This window comes from Corvus moneduloides, chromosome 10, assembly GCF_009650955.1.
Source record: "Corvus moneduloides isolate bCorMon1 chromosome 10, bCorMon1.pri, whole genome shotgun sequence".
Classification (NCBI taxonomy): domain Eukaryota; kingdom Metazoa; phylum Chordata; class Aves; order Passeriformes; family Corvidae; genus Corvus; species Corvus moneduloides.
In genome coordinates, this window is record NC_045485.1 from 26480842 (window position 1) to 26502259 (window position 21418).

General features: G+C 47.8%; 1 protein-coding gene and 1 long non-coding RNA gene across 5 annotated transcripts; one reads left to right on the forward strand and one right to left on the reverse strand.

Annotated features, from left to right (window-relative positions):
* Positions 1-257: 257 nt before the first annotated feature.
* MLF1 (myeloid leukemia factor 1) lies at positions 258-13432 on the reverse strand. Of its 4 annotated transcripts, none has more exons than XM_032118952.1 (8): positions 13326-13432; positions 8236-8410; positions 5679-5723; positions 4708-4794; positions 4273-4401; positions 2602-2761; positions 2206-2338; positions 258-2048 (listed from the first exon to the last, which is right to left on the reverse strand). In XM_032118952.1, the coding sequence occupies exons 1-8, from the start codon at positions 13370-13372 to the stop codon at positions 1946-1948; spliced, it is 879 nt and encodes a 292-aa protein (XP_031974843.1). In that variant the 5' UTR covers positions 13373-13432; the 3' UTR covers positions 258-1945. The 4 variants fall into 4 exon arrangements, with proteins under 4 accessions (XP_031974843.1, XP_031974842.1, XP_031974845.1 ...); XM_032118951.1 differs by having other exon boundaries at positions 4708-4797; XM_032118954.1 differs by lacking the exon at positions 5679-5723.
* A 64-nt stretch (positions 13433-13496) lies between these two features.
* On the forward strand, positions 13497-14613 carry LOC116448770. The gene is made up of 2 exons (XR_004242110.1): positions 13497-13693; positions 13804-14613. It is a non-coding gene; the product is annotated as an uncharacterized LOC116448770 (long non-coding RNA).
* The last annotated feature ends 6805 nt before the right edge of the window (positions 14614-21418 follow it).

Here is a 21418-nt window from a genome sequence, read left to right on the forward strand (position 1 = left end):
GAGAAAGAAGGCCCTCTCCATACTCTGTTTCCTTCTGTCAAACTGTATTTTTTGTGGAAAATGCACGTTTCCCTCCGGAAACAGAGAGATTTCCATAGAATCCCAGATTGGTGATGTTCAGTCTCATCCCATTCCACCCCTTCATGGGCAGGGACACCTTCCCCAGCCCAGGTTTCCTTCACTGCAGTGGTTCAAAGCAGCCCAAAGTAAATAATGCACAAGTCCCTCTGTAGTGCAGAATAAACCAACAAACGCCATAAATAATAAATAACTTTATTAAAGGATTGCAGTTTCAGATGCTTCTACAGAGCACAACTTGTGCCTTACATTGGAGAACAGGCCTGGCATAGCAAAGGGCTCTGGAGGGAATATTCACCTCTTCCCACCATCATTTCAAAAGCCAGGATGTGCTTGGTTTATTCCACACAAAAATCCCAGTTGTCAGGTGAATTCTCCATTTAACAGCAGCAGCTCTCCAACATTCCGGCTCAAGTTCCATCAGTTGCTGCTGTTCATTACTGAGAAGCTTCTCTAATACATTAATTGCAGAACCCACGGTGTCTCCAGTGTATGGGTTGAGCTCTGACTTTAAGGGGTGTCCCCTGACCCCCACTTACCTTCACTGCTCATTAAATGGTTCAATTATTGCCACTATTATTGATCACATCAACTTATTGCCACTGATACTTCTCTAACTCAGGAAAAGACCACTGCAGGAACAAGCAAATAATTGTCCTTTTCAGAACTCAACAAAAGTGCTGCTGATTGGGTTTGCACATTAACAAACATTCATTAATTAAAATTAAATATTCTGGGGATACTGCAGGAATATTAAATATGATTTAGAGGCTTTTTGGCCAAACAAATATTACTCTTAACTTACTAAACCCTATTTCTTTTATGATACAAACAGTGCTTTTTAAGGCTACATTATAATGAAGCCTTGAATTTATGCAATGCTTTAATGTTATTAAATTAATTTGTATTATTTAATGTTATTTAATTTACAGAAGTTCTTTATGTTACACCACGGGGATAATTCTGTGAGGCACAACAGCACAGGGACTGAACACCTGGAATACCTGCAGGATTTTCCTGTTCTCAGACACTGCTGGCTCTTCTAGACTCCAATCAAATGTAGATTTAGGGTAAAACACAAAGACCACAATGAGGGGAGATGGGTTCCTGTATCCAGGGCTCTTTAGAACACAAGAAACAGTGAAATAATTCCAGTTAAACTCCTTTCTCCCACATATTTTTCCCACTAATAACTCCTAGCTGCAGCTGATCTCAGGACACTGTTACTGCTACAGGGTAACTAAAGGTACTACAGACAATCCTCAGATGGAAAATGATGGGCCAACTCCACAGGAAACAAACAAGGATCAGGAAAACACAGTGGACAGTTCAGGCACAGGAAATGAGGTGCAAGCACAGCTCATTAACATCAGAGCTCTGATAAATTTAAAGTATTGTCATTGCACTATGTTACACCAAGGTAAGTGTGGGGGTAACAATTTACAGTATGATTTTAAAGAGCTTTATAGTGTATTCAAGTTCTATTAATTAACCTCGAAAATCAGTAATTATTTCAGCAACCCAAAAGAAAGAAAATTTACTTTCTGTGCAACTTAGAGTGGGAAGGAGGAGCTGCAGTACCAGGCTTAGTAAAGCCTGAGATTGGTGCAGCTGGAGCAGAAAACCTCTGCAAATCCAAGCTGTTTTTAACAGGATTAGAGAGGATCCATAAAGTGCTTTTAGGCAGAAAGTTGTTGGGTGTTAATTCACTGAGGAGCTGAGGTTTGAAGGACATTGAGAAGCAGGAGGAGCAAAGGCACAACACAGAACAGAGATTGGTCACAAATCCGGGTGTATTTTTACGGACACGAGCACTGAGCACCATCATCTGCTCCAGGGAATCTCCATCCCAAGGGAATGGGGACAGTTATTTCCTGCAGCTCTTCAGGGGAACGTGTGTTCCTTTCACATTGAGAGTCTCCAAGGAATCCCTGGGCACTCTGGATCCTGGAGCTCCAAGCGGCTTCTCTCTGGAAAAAGAACAACAATGATCACAATCTCCATGAGAAAAGGAGGAATAAAACCTGCAGCTCCCCTGGGGCTGCCACAGACATTGCTCCAGAGCTGGATTTTCCTTCTGCTGCTGGAATTTCCGTATCCTGTAGGATAGGAGGGAACTATTTTTACCTTCTTGATCCATTTTCCCTGGGACTGTAATGGACACTTTTGGATCTTGGAGATTCCACAGCTCCTCTGCTTCGGCAGGGCCTGAACTTCATGATCTCTTTCTGCCACTCCTCATCAAAGGTGTCAGCCTCAGCTGGAAAACAGATTAATTTATTTGAAATGTTAATAAAGAGAGGAAAAAAACATTTAATGAATATTAGGGGGTTTGAGTAGTGATTTTAAATGTTGTGGTCCACAATTCTCCATATGGCCTGCCCCTGTTTTTGGGATCTGTACAGGAGAATTGAATTTGGAGACTTTCGGTCTAAAAGTCCCTTTTAAGCTGTCCTCAAGCTGGAACCTCAAAATCAGAGTGTGAAACAGTGCAAAGGCCATTAACTGCCTAAAAAGACCTACATTCATCCAGGTTGATGAATTCTTGGTTCATCTCCTCATCCCCAGTCTTGGAGTTCTTGGATTTTTTGATGACATGAGCCCGATCCTGAATGTGGTGACCAATGGCCATTTTCTCCAGGCCACTCTCAGAATCCTTCAGTGCTTTTCTTGTCTCCTTAACCTGTATTTAAGAAAAGGGAAATAAGTGTCCTTCCAACCAAAACTGAGGTCAAAGACTTCACAGAATCCCAGACTGGTTTGGGTTGGAAGGATTTAAAGCCCATCCAGTGCCACTCCTGCTGTGAGCAGGGACACCTTCCACTGTCCCAGGCTGCTCCAAGCCTCGTCCAGCCTGGCCTCGGGCACTCCCAGGAATCCAGGGGCAGCCACAGCTGCTCTGGGAAGAATTTCCTTCCAATATCCCATCTAACCCTGCCCTCTGCAGTGGGAAGCCATTCCCCCTTTTCCTGTTACTCCAGACCCTTGCAAAAGGTTATTTCCTTCCCCAATAGTTTAATATCTTTCCTTTTAAAAAAGTCAGGTTTTCCAAGCTTTTCCAATTCTCTCATTTCCTGTGTTGGCTGAAAATACACCAGCAAACACAAATCAAGCCTATTTTCTTTTGGCCACCAGACAGGAAGATGAAACACCACCTAAAGTTTTTTAGCTGGGTATTAATTATTGGGGAAAAAACCCTCAGTCTAAAAATGCTACAGAGCCAAGTTTCCAACACTCTGCTTGGAAAAAGACCGAATTATACCCGGTGCCAAAATTCCCAGCGTGAGGAACAACCAATTCAGGCTGTGGTGTTGACTGGCCTGAAAGGCAGGCAGCCCCTTATCAGTGTGGTCTGGGGTATTATTAGCAGCCCTGTGATAACAGAGTGTGCTGCAGCAGGACACATTCCCAGCCAGTCCTGCCCACGGCCTTTAGGGAGCACGTCTAGGCTTTCATGCCCCGTGCCAGGTTCACATTCCCACTCCCAGTTCCCGGCAGGATCAGACACAACAGCTGCAAGGGAGCTCCAGCTCAGTGTTATGTAAGTGCCTGGGCAAAGGGGTGCTTTGAAGGCAGGGGCTGCATAAATCAGTGCCTCTCCTGGAGTTTGGGTGGACAGGAAAACGATTCATTATGGCAAAGAGAAGGACACTGGAAAATTGCTGCTCTGTGCTCTGGTTTTCCAGCCTTGGATGGGTCTGTAATTTATTCTGGGGTGTACTCAAAGCATGAAATTACAGGGAGGAAATCAGAACTTTTAATACAGAGCAGGGTTTGAGAGCCCTGTGTTTTCCCCATGTCCTAAATTTTCTTTGTGCAGCCGGGCGGGTCGGGCTCTGCTCGCAGGGAACAGGGACAGGAGGAGAGGGAACGGCCTCAGGCTGGGCCAGGGGAGGTTCAGGGTGGACAGCAGCAGGAATTTCCCCATGGAAAGGGTTGTTAAACACTCCAAGGGGCTCCCAGGGAGTCCCCATCCCTGGAGGTGTCCAAGGAAGGGCTGGATGTGGCACTCAGTGACAAGGCGGGGATCGGGCACAGGCTGGACTCAATCCAACCTCAGGGATCCCAAGATTCTGTAAATTCCAGGAGTGACTGTCTGCAGTGAAAGATGCTGGAGGACACTGCTTTGGTGTGGCTGCACCTCAATCCTGAGAAGTGCCCAGCTCCCTTGTGCTGCATCCCAGGATTACTCACCCCTCCCGGAGCCGTGCGGGTCTGGGTCGAGGCTTGGAAAACTTTGGGAGGTTCATCCCCCATTTTGGAGTAAGTCATCATGGAGGAGGAGCTGAAACTGTGTCCATCAGGTTGGATGGACAGGTCATCCTACAAAGCAATGCAGCCTCATTAATCAAAGTTAAAACTTGTGGAGAACAGGTGTTCCTTACTATTTTATTATGGAAAATATCCCTCCACAAAATTAACCCTTCCTGGCACCACATAAACTTCAGTTTTATCTTCAAAGAGTAAAGAAAAATTATAAACACAATATAGTCTAGGCAAAAAATTTCAAATTCTTACCAGCTCCTTGAGATTAGTCCCATTTTCTTGGCATTATTTTCTGAGGAATATCTGAAGTAACTGGCACTCTCCAGTACACTAAATTTGAGAACAATTTTAAAAAGAACTCACAAATTTCCTTTGCATTTCCAGCATGCTGTTCCTCATGTCTGACATCATCCTGTCCATTGCAGAAAATGGATCTCCAAAACCTGCATCCTGCTTAAAAAAAGGGGAAAAAAAGACTACAGTTAAAACAGTCTCCACTGAAAGCTGAAGTCCTGAAGCTCTTTTTAACATGCATTTTTAACTCAAAAAGCTTTTCAGGCTGCACTTCACACACAGACAAGCCAAAATGCATCTTTTTAGATGAAAATTGAGGGAGCTGGATTAAGCTGGAGATATTGGGAAGATGAAAGTGGAAAATTTGTCACCCCGATGTCAAACTGGCCACAAAATGAGTTTATTTTACAAAAATATTAATTGGATACATATATAATTGCAATATCCAATTATTTCACAAATGTGTTCACAAACCTTCTGAGGTCACCAGCTTCTGCTCTGAAAGTCCTGTGTGACCCTTCAGGGCTTACATTTGAATAAATTCATTTCCAGAGTTATGTATTTCAACGTTGCAAACTTAAATCTGCATTTAAGCCCAAAATGAAGTAAAATTAAAGTACAGAAAACTTTCCACTTATTTTTTGACTACAAGACATTGGAATCCTCTGGCCAAGAACTATGAACAGATGATGGATATTTTACAGGATATTCCAGACCCCCAACCCACAGCTGGAAACCACTCCAAGCCCATTTCCAGGGGCAATCCCATCTCCAGGGGCTGCTCTGCCTTACTGGGAGCAGTGGTTTCGTTGGTGTCACCCCCACAACCACATCCTCCAGCAGCACTCAAAGTTTGGGGTTTCCCCAGGGATTACTCCATCCACATCCAGAGGTTAATGCCCCAGGAAGGATTTTTTCCCTGGATTTTCTTATTCCCAATCTGTCAACAGCACCAAAAGCAGGATGCAAGCACAGAGCTCAGCCTCTGCCATGCTCTGGTTACACACAGCTTACACAGGAGCTACTCCAGGGATACTAACCACTCTCCCAAAGCCTGCAAAGGGCATGAGGGAGAAGCTGGTAGCCTGGAAAAAAAAGGAGCAACATCTGGAATTATTATCAGGAACAGCAGAAATTACTTTTATATGCAGTAGGTCACATGAAACATTTCCCATCTAATTAAAATCACTCAGGAGGCCCATGGTAATTAATTAAGTAGTCCCTGGGTATGTGGAAATAATATATTTATAGTGATGATATTAGAAAGTGATAACTGCCAGCACATCTAATAAATATTGATAAGTGTGTGTGAAAAGCACTTAGAGGCTGGCAAACATTTGTACACCACAAGAACCTTTGTGCTGAAGTGATTTCACACTTCAGGCCCCACCCTGGAATGCTCCATTCCAGTCAGGCAGCAGAACCCCAGCACTGAAAGCTGATTAAAATCAACAAATCAACAAACTGTCCCACTGATACTGAGTATTTCTGCATGACAGGGCAGTGAGATCCTGGGAAACACACGGATGTTTCCAGGAAACTGAGATTGGAGGGTCAGATAAGGCCTGCAGACACACAGGGGGGGCAGGAGGACCAAACCCTCTGCAGGAACTGTAACGCAAAAAGAAGGAATTCTCCAATTCTGGAACAGCTTTAGGAACTCTCCAGGTTTCTGTCAGGACTGACTAGGCAGAACTGTAAATAATAATACATATTTTTTCTCTACATGTGACATCCTCACCAATAGCAGTTATTAGTCATACCAAGCTTATAAACTCTGTTTTGTAACACTAAAAAGCCACTCAAAGCTGTTAAAACGTTTGCCTGATATACAGGATCATGAGATATGCCAAAAACCCCAGTTAATAGTATCCCTTAATATGTTTTAGCTCATTCTTCCTCCTTCCCTAAAAACTCAACTGCAAACCTGCTGGAGAAAGGAGAAGCAGTTTTAAATTTGAATCCTACACTGGCACACATTGAGTTGTCCCAACTAATTTGGTTCCTTTGAAAGCAGTTTTAGGCCTGCTGCAATTTAATTAAACCCAGAATTACAACACTGCTAATCAGTGTAAGCCATTTGAACGAAGTGTATTTGACAAGGTAGCAAAGATCCACCTTTTCCACATAAAAATCGAATTTTAAGGGTTTAAATCATTGGTGGAGCAGCAGTTTGAGATTACAAGGCAGAGCCATCAGTGCTGAGTCGGTGTGACATCTGACAGCTCTTCAGTGGAACATGAGCAACATCAAAAGATCCTGGGAAGGGTTTGGCATTCATGTGGAATTTGTGTGGAATTCTTTTGTGCTTGTCAGACTAACACAGTGCTCCTGTGCCTTTAAGCCCTTGGTGCAGCCACAGATAAAGGGTTGGGGCTTCACATCTGTCCCTCACTGCAGGAACAGGGACAGAACCCCTGAGCTTTAAAGGTGAGCTGTGACAGGTTCTTCGTCTAAAGGAAAATCTCGGATCTGGCTTTAAGCACCACTGATCCGAGGCCTAAGGATCAGCAGAGGGAAGCTCATGCCCTAATTAGAACCAGCTTCTATATTTGCCAGGAACTGGATGAGCAGGGGAAGGAATGTGCCAGCTCCCCTCTGGAGCTGCAGGTGACAGGCTCTGTTCCAGCTCTGACCTGGCCACCAGCCCCTGTCACCTGCCTTTTCTTCCAACGGTCTTTCAAAATCCAGTGGGATTCATCACAGCCAGAGGGAGGCAGCTGCTGAATAGCTGGAGGGAAAGGAACCAGCTCCCAACGTATATTCTCTATAAATACAGCTCTAGATAAGGGTTAGATAGGATTGTCCTGCATGCCCAGAGTTGAAAAAACACTTTATTTGAACACAGATCATCAGTCTCACTTGGTAACACACAGAAATACTAAATTCCACGCCAATTTCCCTGAGCTTTAATTCTTACAGGTTTGTATCTAAGGAAATATTAACAATCAGCCCAAATTCAGAGCATGAAGTCTTGATTCCCAGCTGCAAAGGTGAAACTGGGATTAAAATCCATGGATGGATATTCCTGAGGTGGTGAAATCCAGGCTTGTGTAAATCAAGTGGAAATAGCTGCACACAAGGGACTGACGTGTACAGGGAAGGCACAAATATACCATGGAATCCTGGAATGGCTTGGGTTGGAAGGGACCTGGAAAGATCAGCCACAGGCAGGGACACCTTCCTTAGACCAGGTGGCTCCAACCTGGCCTTGAACACTTCCAGGGATGGGAGCAGCCACATCCAGGCACCTTTTTAAGTCAAGTTAACATAAAAAGGAAATACACGTGCAGAGCATGTGGGACATTCTTAGTGCCTTTCTCTAACAGAAACATTTAATCCATAGTATTTATGAAACCAAGCACTGGATAAAGATCAGTTTGTCCATTAAATGTTGTCTGTTCAATGCTCAATAAAACCCAGACTCTGATTAGCCCTGACAGATGTTTATCAGAGATAAGGAATGCGCCATGAAGGAAGCAAGAGAGGAATCATTCACATTTCACTGAGTGCCGAAACAACTAGAAGGAGATTCCAAGAGCTGAGGCAGGAAATGCCCATTCCATGGAGCAGTGCCTGGAGCTCAGGAGCACTTACCCTGCCGCCGCCCCTCACAGCCAGCTGCGAGTCCCGCTGTGCTCTCCGCTCCGATCTTCTCCCCGCCGGTCTCTCCTCTCCCTCCGGGAGGCTCAGGAATGGATCCCGCCCAAAAGGCTCCGAGAAGCTCCTCATCATCTGCCTCATGTGCTCATGGTGGGCAGCAAAGGGATCCCTGCACAACAGGCATTCCAGAGAGAGGCACTGGGGTTATTCTGCCTGATGGAGAGTGGCTCTGAGATCTTCCAAACTCCGTTTTTTAGTATCCCATAGGGTTCTGTATCCAAAATCTTTATTAGGACCCAACTGGGCCATCTCCCATTCCCAATGAACTCTGATTTTCTCCTCCCTTCCCATCTTTCAGGTTGGGTGTTTGAGATCCATTTTCTCTCAGCTGCCCTCACTGTTCTCCTGCACTCCTGGGTGTCCCTATTCCTTTTCCTCTTTCCTCATCTTTTCCAGAAATATCCATCCTTAGCAGCATCTTTCACTCCAGCCTATATTTAATACCTGCCAGAACCATAAACTGACCCATATTTCATTTATCATTATTTCCACCTCTGACATATGACATTAAAATAACTTCTTTTTAACTTTTCCCCTCCCTTTTTCCCTTTCATCTTCCCAAGCTTAGCCACGTCCTACTCCCTGAACTCCTCATCAAATTTATTCTGCTGGCAGTTCCCATCCTTCTTTTCCTTTTCCCTGTCCCACATGCTTAAAAATACCCACTATCCTCTAAATTCAGGCCAATTCCATCTCTTTTAATCACCCACTGCTGCACCTTTGCCTTCCCTCCACAAATCCTGTTCCCACATCCCTTTCCTCTGCTTAGGAAGAAGATTCTCATTGGCTTTTTGTTTTCCTATAATTTTCCCCCTCCTCTCCCAAAAACCTACAGAACTCCACTGGTATTCCCAAAGCTTGGCTTACAAGGAAAACACTGTTCAACTTCCCTAACTCTTTAATTTGGACAAGACCTAATATTCCTAATTAAGGCCAAAAGAGGAGCAAACCAGGAACTTTTCAGAAGCACAGGGTATGAGCAGTGCTGCTGCCTGAGGGCCAGGCTGCAAATTAGCACTTCCCATACAAACGAACATGGTTCATTTCCTCCTTCCATCTCATTTCCTTCTTTGCTATCCCACTGAAAACTTTATGAACATTAGCAGTCACTTCCCAGGTATGTTTATTTAGGTTTAATACACTTCATCCTCCTTCCTCTCAGTTCCTGGCGCTTCCCACAGCCAGGACACCACAGCCTTTCCTGGGACTCCTCACAGGAAAAGCTTCAAGCTGTTCCTGACTTCTTCCCTGCCCAGTTATCTTCTGCACAGCTTTTCTGCTCCCCACCCCTTATCTCCAGCCCCATGAAAAGCAGTTCCCACATCACGTGGCCACTTTGATCTTGTGCCAAAGTCACACTTATCATTTTTTTTTCTCCCTTTCACGTAAAAAAGATAAACATGAGGCTGAGTTCATTTTCAAACAAGACTTTTTAAACACAAAAATATCTCTTTAAGCTACGCCCAAACTTAAACTCATCCCAAAAGAGACTTTTGAAATATTTTAGTGTTGCCATGGAGCAGCCCCTGCCCTGCTCCCAGCTTTGGCTCCAGCCCTGCCATGATAAGGAGCTCACCCAGACGTGTTCCCTCACTTCACGATGAAGAACAGATGGAAAAAGTCCTAGCATGAGGCAAGGGCAGGGAATCACACCAGCATCACCATGGGATGTGCACAATTCCAGCAGATCCCAAACCTCAGAGAGGTTTGCTTATCAAACACAAAGAGCTCCTCAGTACCAGGGACAGGGAAGTCAGATACAAACTGAGGAAAAGGTTTAGGAACAGAAGGAAAGGCTCCCAATTCCCAATTTGCCATAAAATGAATTAATGCTGCCAAGCCTGAAAAGAAACACCCCAACTTTGGTATGATCTGGAGTAGGGCAAAACCAGTGCAAAGGGAACAGAAAATCCATTTGGAAGACAAAGTTCCCAAGGAATTAAGCCTTGATGGCTCCAATGACTGAAACTCACACCATAATTACAAGAGGAGGAGGTCACCCTGACAGAAGAGAGACGGACTGAACAAGGCAAAGTCTCTGCAGGGGACAGGCAGGATTTTAAGCCCCTTGCTGCAAGCACAGATTTGATGGGATGGCAGCAGGTGTAGAACACTTTAACAATTATTGAGCATATATAACTTAAAATCTGACCTTTTTTGGGGGTGAGAAGATACTTTTGATGAGAAGGACATGATTTCTGTTATAGCATAAAAGTGATAAGGAAAAAGTGAGGGGCTCCACAAGGAGTCTGCACACCAAATTTGCGCCCTTCACGTGTTAAACACTAAATTATTTTTAAAATTGAATTCTGGGTGGAGACAAACAATTTATACATCTATTGTTCCAGCACTCTGCAGTAACAGAATTTTGTCTAGTGTGTATTAACCTGACCTTCACCTGACATTAAACATGCACATATAATGTTACTGCTTTCTTCAGTGCACTAAAAATCAAGTCCTGGAACAACAAATTCCACTTATTATTTTTGTAAACTGTACATTGTATTAGGTATATTTCCTTTTATTAGCTATTAGATGGAAGTATTAGATTTTTTTTCCCCATGCAGGAAGTTACATAAGGCTGCAGCTGCAGATTCCCTCTGGAGAGAACACCTGGCACAATAAACAAAAGCTGTGCTTTGGAGAATGAAAACCAGAGTGTGCACTGGGCAAACACAACCCCTGCACCTGCGCAGGGTTTCAGGGATGGATCCCAGCCTGTCCTGGACACCTTGGGCTGAGTGACTGCTGCTTCCCTGGGACAGCTGCTCACACAGGAGCTCCAACCCAGGCACTATTTCCAGTTCAGCATCAAACTCTCTCCTCATGAAGCAGCTGGAGCCTATTATGACACTATTTTGGACACTAATCTTATCTGAGGTAATCAGCTCATTTCCTTAACCACATGCAAAACAGACTGACAAGGACAGTGCTGAGAAAATGAGTCTCAATTTCCAGCTCATCTTTCACACAAACTCCCTGCCTCCACCTTTGCAATCTTTTTTTTCCCTACTTCAGTGGCTACCATAACAAGGAATAAATTAATAAATAAGCAGTTGTTATTTCAAACAAAACCTAATTTCTATTACTATTTTAATTTCCTGCAAAGGATCTGCATAGGGAAGGTTCCTGCATAGAACTCACAAGTCATTGTAACAGCAGGAATATTCCTGGAAACCAAGGGTACTAATCCATGTGGCACAGCTTTGGGAATTATCCTGGAATGTGCTGCAGCTCAGCAGCAGATTCTCCTTTAAGCAGCCTCAGCCAGCGCTCCCCGTAACCAGGAGATCCAGACAACAAACCACATCACAGGGCCTGCTGTTCCCTTCCTCATCCACCCCTTACCTTGGCTGTTAATTAAATTCCTTAGAGTTTTTTCAAGGATTTAAAACAATTATCAAGGCTCCCCAGAGTGCTCTGATCCCATTTTCATCCACTACAAATTACAGTTTCTGACCAAACACATGAAATGGGGCCAGACCAGGTAATTCAGCAGTTCTGGCTGAGGGGAGAAGCATTTGCACCACTCACTGCTTACATTTCGACTCCAGTGGCAAAAGAAGATTCCCACAGGGAATAAACTGGGCTCAGGCTTGAATACACAGACAGGAGCTACCACCGTGCTCATGGTACAGAAGCAGAATCCCAGAATGGTTTGGGCTGGAAGGACCTCAAAGCTCATCCCATTCCAACCCCCTGCCATGGGCAGGGACACCTCCACCATCCCAGGTTGCTCCAAGCCCCGTCCAACCTTGAGCAATTCCAGGGATGTGGCAGCCACAGCTTCTCTGGGTAACCTGTGCCAGGGCCTGCCCACCCTCACAAGGAACGAGAGTAAAACCCAATCTGCTGAGCTAAAGCACTGCCATCTCCTCGAGAAATGAGCACACGGAAACTATTTGCCATCCACGCTCTCGCACACGCGTTGGCAAAGTTTTAACTGAAGAACACCCGGGGTTCTGAGTAGTGCTGGCAATGAGAAGAGTTCAGAGACAGCCTGTGGCTAAGTAATTAATTAAACATGAGCATAAATCCGGATGAGCTACACTGCTCAGAACCTGTACTTAGGAAACTGAAGAGCAAACAAACTCAAGGATCTACAGCCAAGGAGATGAAGATCCCCTCTGTACGAAATGTGGATTAAATTCTTCCCTGCTGAGAGGGGAGACAGACTCGAGTCTCCGCTACTGAACCTCGCTGAGAACGTTTAATCCCGGCACGGCTTTAGGGGGGCTCGGGAGGTACCGGGAGGGGCCGGGTGCGGACACAGGGGCGGTTCAACGGCCCCGACGGCGGCCCTTGGGCCCCGACCGACCCCTGGAACCCGGACAGACCCCTTGAACCCGGACAGACCCCGCTCCTTGCACCGGCACCGAGCCCTTTAACCTGCACCGGCACCGATCCCTTTAACCCGCCCCGGTCCTTCTACCGGCACCGATCCCTTTAACCCACCCCGGTCCTTCTACCGGCACCGATCCCTTTAACCCACCCCGGTCCTTCTACCGGCACCGATCCCTTTAACCCACCCCGGTCCTTCTACCGGCACCGATCCCTTTAACCCACCCCGGTCCTTCTACCGGCACCGACCCCTTTAACCCACCCCGGTCCTTCTACCAGCACCGACCCCTTTAACCCGCCCCGGTCCTTCTACCTGCACCGACCCCTTTAACCTGCCCCGACCCCTTTAACCCGCCCCGGTCCTTCTACCTGCACCGACCCCTTTAACCTGCCCCGACCCCTTTAACCCGCCCCGGTCCTTCTACCTGCACCGACCCCTTTAACCCGCCCCGGTCCCCCAGTCCTTCCACCTGCCCCGACCCCTTCAATCAGCACCGACCCCATGTCCTTCCACCCGCGCCGACCCCCGCAGCTGCCTCAGCCAACGGTCGGTCCCTCACACCCACCCCGCCCGCCCGTTTACACCCCCGGACCGGCCCCTCAGAGCCCTCCACCGCCTCAGCCCCCACTCGGCCGATCCCCCTCCGCCTCACCGCCGTTCCCCACAGCCGCCCACCCCTCACCTGAAGAAGGGATCGTCCTCGAAGCATCTCCGGAGCCCCCCGAACATGGCTGCGGCCACTGCGCTCTGCGCGCCCCCGGCCCCGCGCGGCCCCTCCTCACCGCGCCGCGCCCCGCCCACGCACGTGACCGCCCCGCCCGCTCCCATTGGCCGGCGCGCCGCGAGGGGCGGGGCTCCCCGCGCGACGCCGTTGCCGTGGCGACCGCGGGGCCGCCGCTCCAGAAGGTTCCCGGGAATGGGGAATGCGGGGAATGCGGGGAATGCGGGGAATGCGGGGAATGCGGGGAATGCGGGAAATGCGGGAAATTCGGGAATCGCGGCCTCCTCGCCCCTCGGGGTGCTCCTCCCGCAGCCCCGCTCTGCGACAGGGTGCGCCCCGGCCCTGGGGAGTGTGAGGCGGGGACAGGCCCGGCCTCAGCGGGGCTGTGGCGCGTCCCGCTGCTCGGCAATTCTAGAAATAATTCTATTTTTTCCAGTAGATGGCAGTAAAATAAAGCTGCGGCCTCTTCCCGGCGGCTGGAAACTCGCGGAACGTGGAAAAGCAGCAGGAGGCTGGAGTGAGCGATCCATGAACTGCTGTTCCAGGGAAGCACAGCAGCGAGGAGGGAGCGGGCCGGGATGGAGCAAGGACAGGGATGCTCCGGCCGTGAGGATCAGGGTTCCGGGGCACATCCCCTTCCCAAGGCTTCGTGGCAGTGCATTATTGCTTCCCTGCGCTGCTTCGGGCCTGGGAAGGGCTGGGTTACAGTTAAACAGGGAAAAGGAGCTCTTGGTTTTAGCAGGAAGAGGCAGATAAAGGGAGAACACCTCAGCAAACGTTTGGAATAGTCGTCAGAGGGAGGTTTCAGTAAAAGCATGGATTTGGGAGATCTTTCCCAGCCTTAATTGTAGAATATGTTGAGAAGTTGAAGCTCCAGGAGCAGGAGAATTTGCAGGATTTTGTATTTGATAGACAAATTACATTAAAGAAAATCCACCTGGCTGGTTTGTGACGAGTGGCAAGTGAACATTGCAGCCTGGCATGGCTGCCCTAAAACCAACCAGAGCCATCTCTGTTAATCAGAATATTGACAAGTAATTAATAAATGACTCCTGTAAATGATTTATGCTACGCTAAAGATGCTGCTTGTGCCGTTTTTAGTGTGAATAGACTTTAACTTCAGGGCAGTTTGGAGTAACTGCAGTGCAGAGGTTGCTACTACTAAAATATTTGTAATATTCTGTGTGTGGCTTGAAACAAGGCTGAATTCTGTGTGTGAGCAATAAAACCCATCATGACTGGCACGAGATTTGGTTGTAAAAGGCCCAGAAGAGGCAGAGTTGCCTCCCCTGAGTTTTATTTGCTGCTCTCTCATCCACAAAGAGCTCACCTGGGCAATTCTGGGGTGACCCCTTCCCTGTCAGCATTCCCTGTCAGCATTCCTGCCCACCAGTCACATTGCCGCTGTCACATCCAGCCTGGAGTGAATCCCACATCCCCTCTGGCTGGGATCAGAGGGAGCGCTGCCTTCTGACAGCAGAATCAATGCTCACCTGGTTACTGGGGCGTGCAGGAATGCTGCAGCCTCGGTTCATTCATCTTTTATGTCTCTTCTCCACTTTGGGCCAAACCCCTGCAGCGTGATGGATCCTGATGGAACAAGGATCTCCTCTCCTGACTGCCATGGGAATACTCCAGGCTTCTCTAATCCCACCTGGTTATCCCAGGCATGTTTTTTATAGGGAATCTATGGAGTGACAGGGCAAGGGGGATGAATTCCCAGTGCCAGAGGGCAGGGCTGGATGGGAGATTGGGAAGGAATTGTTCCCTGGCAGGGTGGGCAGGCCCTGGCACAGGGTGCCCAGAGCAGCTGGGGCTGCCCCTGGATCCCTGGCAGTGCCCAAGGCCAGGCTGGACATTGGGGCTTGGAGCAGCCTGGGAAGGTGTCCCTGCCCATGGAGGGGGATCTTTAGGGTCCCTCCCAACCCAAAGCACTCCATGATTCCCCAAACTCAGCCCTGTAAAAAGAAGTGATTTCTAACCCTGAGACAGGGATGAGGAACTTCCCCAGAGCTGCTCCCAGCCCTCCACATCACCCACAGCTCCCTGTTTGACTTCATCCCGGCTCCAAAGGCTGACATCTCCCTGCCAGCCGGAGCAGCTGCAGCGCTGGATCCCGCGCAGGAACGGAGGGATGGGGCTGCAGTGTTCACTCCCAGCTGCTGGAAGGAGCTCATTATGGGGTGCTCGGTGCCAGGGACGCAGGGCTGTGTTTGCACAGGGACCCCTTTAATTGCTCAGCCCTTCTCCAGGTCTGTGGCTGCTCCAGCTCCAGCTCCTTTGTGCAGATTAAAAGAGTTCTGTAAGAAACTCCTCGTGCTGCAGCTCTGTCGGGCTGGAGGGCATCTCCAATGAGATTAATGATGTCTGCCTTAATGGAAGAAAACTTTGCATAAATGAGATTATGGTTTCTGCTGAAACCTGCCAACTCTTATTCATTTGCAGTAAATATTATCTTTAATTAAAAGTTTTAAGGTATCTTGTTCCCGAGCTAATGAGATCTACAGTGATTTCCCTTAGGAATTAATTTACCTTCTCAATTCTTACTCATTTTGGTGATAGGACTATTTAAATCTGATCCAGGCTTCAGAGCTTTGTTGAGCACATCCAGCCAGAACAAAAGGTCATTTTGCCATATTGATGTTTTGTTGGTATTTATAATTCCCTTGTTCTCTCTCCATTCCATGTATCCCTGTTTAGGTTCCTGCCCCAAACATTTCCTTCCATCCCCTGAGTTCCTCTTAACTCCTCATGCTGAGAGCTTTTTTTCCACAGCCATTTCCCTTTGGATTTGTGTTTTCTGTTCCCTCCAGAGTAAAAATCAATTCTGGTGATGCCGAAAAAGACTCTGTGATCAACTCATTCATGTAAAATACACTAAAATCTGTGGGAAACACTTCGTGCAACTGCTGGAAAACACAGGAATATTTCTGCCTTTCTGTATGGGAAACCATCCACTCTAATTCCTCTATGAGGATTATTTTTAAGAAGCAAGGATGCTTTAACACTTGGAGGTGAAAATTGCATTCCTGCACATGTGTTTAAATAGGAAAAGTGCCAAACTGGGCTGGGAGAACTGGAGCCAGAGCCTTTCCTAGGGCTGGACACAATGCTGCTGGCCAGATAGAAATCAATTAATTAACAGAACTAAATGCCAAGGTTCCCTTCATTCAAACACAATCACAGATGGAAATTAAGCAGTCCATTTCAAAGGAAATACCTGGTCCGCACACACAAAGAAGAAACCGAGAGAAAAGAAAGAATTAATGCTCCTTAGCTCATTATCAGCAGATTTTTCTGCTGAAATCCCATCTGAATCCTGGGAGTCTCCTCTGAACATGCTGGGTCTGACAGGGTTTAAAAGTTGGGTAATTAGTTACGCTAACGAGGAAAATGGAACAATCAGAGCCCAGTGTTGACCAGAGGTGGTTTTGTTCTGATGAAATATAAAATACCTGTTCAGGACTATGCTGTCAGCCTCCCCTGGATAAGCTGAACCCTATTTTATACAAGATGCAAACCAGGGAAAGACAATTCCTGCTTTCTACAGGAAAAGATTCCATTTCTTTTACTGTTATTCCAATTTTTTCCACTTCCCACCCAACAAGTTGTGACAGAAAACCTCCCCGTGTCCACCCTGCAACTCTCTTTGCGTATAAGTAGGAAATATCCCTAAAAACTGCCCTTGTCTCTCTGCAGCTGATAAAACAAGTCACTCAGAGGCTGCAGGAGGAACTCCTGCCTGCAGGAACTCCTAACCCTGAACTTGCAGCACCAAAAAAGGGGAAGAAACACATTTTGGGGCCTGGGCCGGGCTATAAATAGAGCTGTCACCAACTTGTGCAGGCTGTTGATAACCTTCCTTTTATAGCTCACTGCAGCCCAGCTTCCTCCAGCCCACACAAATTAGAGATTATCAATTATGGATGAGCTAATAAATAATGCTGGCAGGGCAGGCAATATCCTCTGAGAGCAGGAGGGATCCTCGGGTTGTGTCACCTGTGTCCCGAGCCTTCCGTGTCCATAACGTCTCAGCAAAGTGGGAAAATTGGATTTTTTGGTGTGTTTCTTTGAGGAAGCTGAGAATTGGTGACAAATACCAATGTAAAACACCAATCTGAGTACAAAATCCCAATACATGTAGGAATTGCCAGACTGGATTAGCTGGGATGCCTCCTTGGTGTCATTTTAGGATTTACCCAGGCTGGGTGTTTGGTAAGGAACTACCAGAATGCTCCCAAGAGCTGCATGTGACACAGCCAGCCCATGGCCTGGCACATCACTGGCAGCCCAACTCACTCCCAAGACAGCCAGGATAAGCTTTTTGGGTTTTTTTAACATATTGGGATGTTGCTTTTCAAATCATCTCTACAGCAATGATCCCTTGGAGAGTTCCTGAGGCCTGGGCTTTAATGAATTCCCAACCTTAATTTCCATCATGTGAACCAGCATTTCTTTTAACCAGCCCCGATTTTGTGACCTTTCTCTTCTCCTCTTGTTTTTGTTTAGCAGAGTCAAAGCTGAGGCACAGAAATATTCTTAAAAACACCACGACCAAGAGCTGGCTCCAGTGGGAGCACCAGCACCGGTTCCAGGATCTGATCCAGACTAATACTGGTTTAAATGGCCTCTGTTGCCATCGAGGGCAGTAACTACTGATGGATAAATCTTTGGAAGCACATGTGGAAGCACAGGGAATTCTGATCCAGAGCTGCAGCTCTCTGTTTGCCATTCCCAAGGGCCAAGTGACCAAAGGCACTGAGCCTGAACAGCCTTCTGGAGATGACAGAGTTATTCCTTAAAGCCTGGCAACTTCTCTGGGGCACTGGAAGGGAGGGAAAAAATTCCTGCTCCAGCCCAGCTCCAGGAGTGCGAAAAAAACATTTGGATTTTGGTGCTTCCTTCAGCAGCACAGCCAGGGACAGCAACAGCAGTGGGAAGTCAGTGACTCCTCTCCAAAGCTGGAGACACCCCAGGAGCAGAGATCCTGGGCTTTTGGGAGGCATTCTGGAGGTTTTCCCCAGGGAAAATCTGTCTCAGCTTAATGGTGATGGTCATCAAAACTGAGCCCAGCTTTGGCCATGGCCTCAAGCCATGAAATCAGACAAAAATGCAAAATGGATAAAAAATCCCACCTGGGCAACAGGAGCTGCTTGATTTATTCAGGGCTTCCAGGAGCCCTTTTCCATAGGGATCCAAACCCAGGTTTACCTGTGGCTGGCACCAGGTGAAGCCACTTCCAGCCCCTGTTTAAAACCTGAGCCCAGTTCAGGCCACGCTGTGTTTGTTCAAGCACTGAAGGCTCTGAAAGGGCTCCCCTGCCTCGGGCTGGTCGTGGCTGCAGCTAAAAATGCCTCCTGCTCCTTCAGCAGATCTTATTAATTCCATGTTCCAATTAGTCCTGGACAAACGGAGTGTACTCAGCGCATGAGTTATCACAACATCGAGTTACCAGCTCAGGTTCTGGCTGATCTCACAGGGAGGGCAAGGATTAATTGTCACTTCTAATCAGCCAGGAGAGGTTTCACTGCTCACTTAAGAAAAAACCAGCTTTTATTACACAATTACTTCTTAATTACATTTCTTGCAGCCCCAAACTTCCAAACATTTAGCTCTGTTTACCCACCTAGTGAGAAACAGCAGAGTCATTAAATAGGGGGTTTCCAACTATTTTGGAAAAAATGGGAGCACTTGGGGAGCCTGCTGCATTCTCTGCCCAGCAGTGTCAGGAGCAAGGCTGGAGGAAACCTGAGAGGGCTCAGACAATCAGTGCTCCGTCCCCAGCAGCTCTGGAGGGATCAGCAGGTCCTCTTTCCATTTCCCACGGATTGGCAGAAATGAGGGGTCCTCACTTCTTCCAGCTGTTCCATTCCAGGTGGGCTCAGAGCTGCTCTGCAATTTCCAGAGCCTTACGAGTGTTTTTAGTGGGAGAGGCCTTTAGATTGTGCTGCTGCAGAGCTGATTTCAGTCCATAAGTGACATCAGCTTCTGCAAAGGTGATAAATTGTTGGTAAATGTCAGATAAAGCAAGGACTGGAGGGAGATGTGTAAGAACATGGCCATTAATATTTGATTTAAGTATCTCTTCAGGTCCCAGTTGTTCCCAGTTCAGTAATTTGTACAAGGCCTGAAATAAGATGACCAGAATTTATAGCAAAATGCTATTAAATTCACTGGTATAGAACCAGAGAATCATGGAATGGTTTGGGTTGGAAAGGACCTTATCCCTCCCACCCCTGCTATGGGCAGGGACACCTCCCACTGTCCCAGGCTGCTCCCAGCCCCAATGTCCAGCCTGGCCTTGGGCACTGCCAGGGATCCAGGGGCAGCCACAGCTGCTCTGGGCACCCTGTGCCAGGGCCTGCCCACCCTCCCAGGGAACAATTCCTTCCCAATCTCCCATCCAGCCCTGCCCTCTGGCACTGGGAAGCCATTCCCTGGGTCCTGTCCCTCCATGCCTTGTCCCCAGTCCCTCTGCAGCTCTCCTGGAGCCCCTTTAGGCCCTGGAGGGGGCTCTGAGCTCTCCCTGGATCCTTCTCCTCTCCAGCTGAGCACCCCCAGCTCTCCCAGCCTGGTTCCAGAGGGGCTCCAGCCCTGGAGCAGCTCCGGGGCCTCCTCTGGACTCGCTGCAGCAGCTCCACATCTTGGTGGTGTTGGGAGCAGAGCAGCTGGAATGTGGGAGCCAGGCTGGAAGCTCAGCTCACTCTGCTGGAAGCACTGAGCACCCTCCTCCCTCCCAGGCCTCAGCTCCTGCTTCCTCCCAGAAAGAGGAGCCCCCTCGTGTCCCCTGCGGCCCCGGAGTGGCAATTCCAGAGTGACTCAGGGTCTAATTCCCAGGGTCACCCTACCCGGCCCTGCCACTGCTGCTCTTTTTCCAACCAGGGAAAAACAAACCAGGCAATGCTGCCCTAAATCCAGATTACAAGTGGGGAATATTTTCAATCCTGGTTAATGGTATTTTGAGGATTTTGCATCCCTTTCAAGCTGAGGAGTCTCCACAGCCCCCTCCAGCCCTGGCTTAAGTCCCGGGTTCCAGCTGATCCCTCCTCACAGAGGTTTCTGCAGTTCAAGGATCCCCACTAAAAATAACTCCTTGTAACCTGACAAATGGAAAACTGTCATCAGCCAGAGGGCTGGTTTTGGGTTACTGCTGCAAGAGAGGCCTCGGGATCATCCCGTGCTGCTCCTCCTGGAGTGACTGGAGCAGAAGGAGCAACATTCGATCTCCTGGCCATGAGTGTTTTCTTTGACAGCATCATTTGAGCAGCAAAACCTTCCTAAAATATGGTACCAGTAATAAGGATCATCATTTAAAAACCAAACACAGCTCCTTTCCAGGCAATGATCCCACAACAAACAGTGCTGGAGCTGCTGAGGAATGAGAAGGGGCAGTGACCATCGCACCTGGTTTGATGGGAACCAGCCTCAGGGAATGAGTTTGCTGCTGGAATTCCTGGGGGAGGGGGCTCTGCTGACTCCAGTTACAGCTTTATCTCCCCATTCCTGCACTCCGCTCCCTGAGCCACAGCCAAGGCACTCTGGCATTAGCAGGAACTTCGTGCACCAGAGTCCTGAGTGACAAAGCCACATCACTGCAGGCTGGGAAGCAGTGCTAAAATCTGGTGCTTTACTGGGAAAACTGGCACACAGCTGCTTCCTTCCCTTTCCTATTCAGGAATCTGCTCCCCTTCACCAGCAGCAAAGTGGAAAATACAACAAGAAGGTGAACTTTCTTGGAAAGAGTCCAAAATGTGAGAACATCAGAACTTAAAAAGCAGGGTTACTGTCACAGGTTAAGATTTAGGAGATTAAGACAAGTGGGATTGTTGGATCAGGAGAAGTGGGGGCTGGGAGCCAGCAGTGCATTTATCCAGGCTGGTGGTGATAATTTGTACACATTTATAGGGGTTTATGGCCAGGTGCTGACATGGATTGATCTGGACCTGGCTGATGAGGTCACACATCCCCTTTTGCTCCACACATGGAATGGTGGAGGGCACATTTCCTTGGATACAATCCCTTTATAAGGTGTCCAATGCTAAAATAACCCCAGC

What these genes read in the sequence shown, in the direction of transcription:
- MLF1 (XM_032118951.1), bottom strand. Translation starts at nt 13,372, where the DNA reads ATGTTCGGGGGGCTCCGGAGATGCTTCGAGGACGATCCCTTCTTCAG. An exon ending in GAGGACGATCCCTTCTTCAG is followed by an intron (nt 8,411 to 13,325) that starts GTGAGGGGTGGG and finishes CCTGTTGTGCAG; the next exon opens with GGATCCCTTTGCTGCCCACC. An exon ending in AGGGAAAATGGATCAAGAAG is followed by an intron (nt 2,049 to 2,205) that starts GTAAAAATAGTT and finishes TTCTTTTTCCAG; the next exon opens with AGAGAAGCCGCTTGGAGCTC.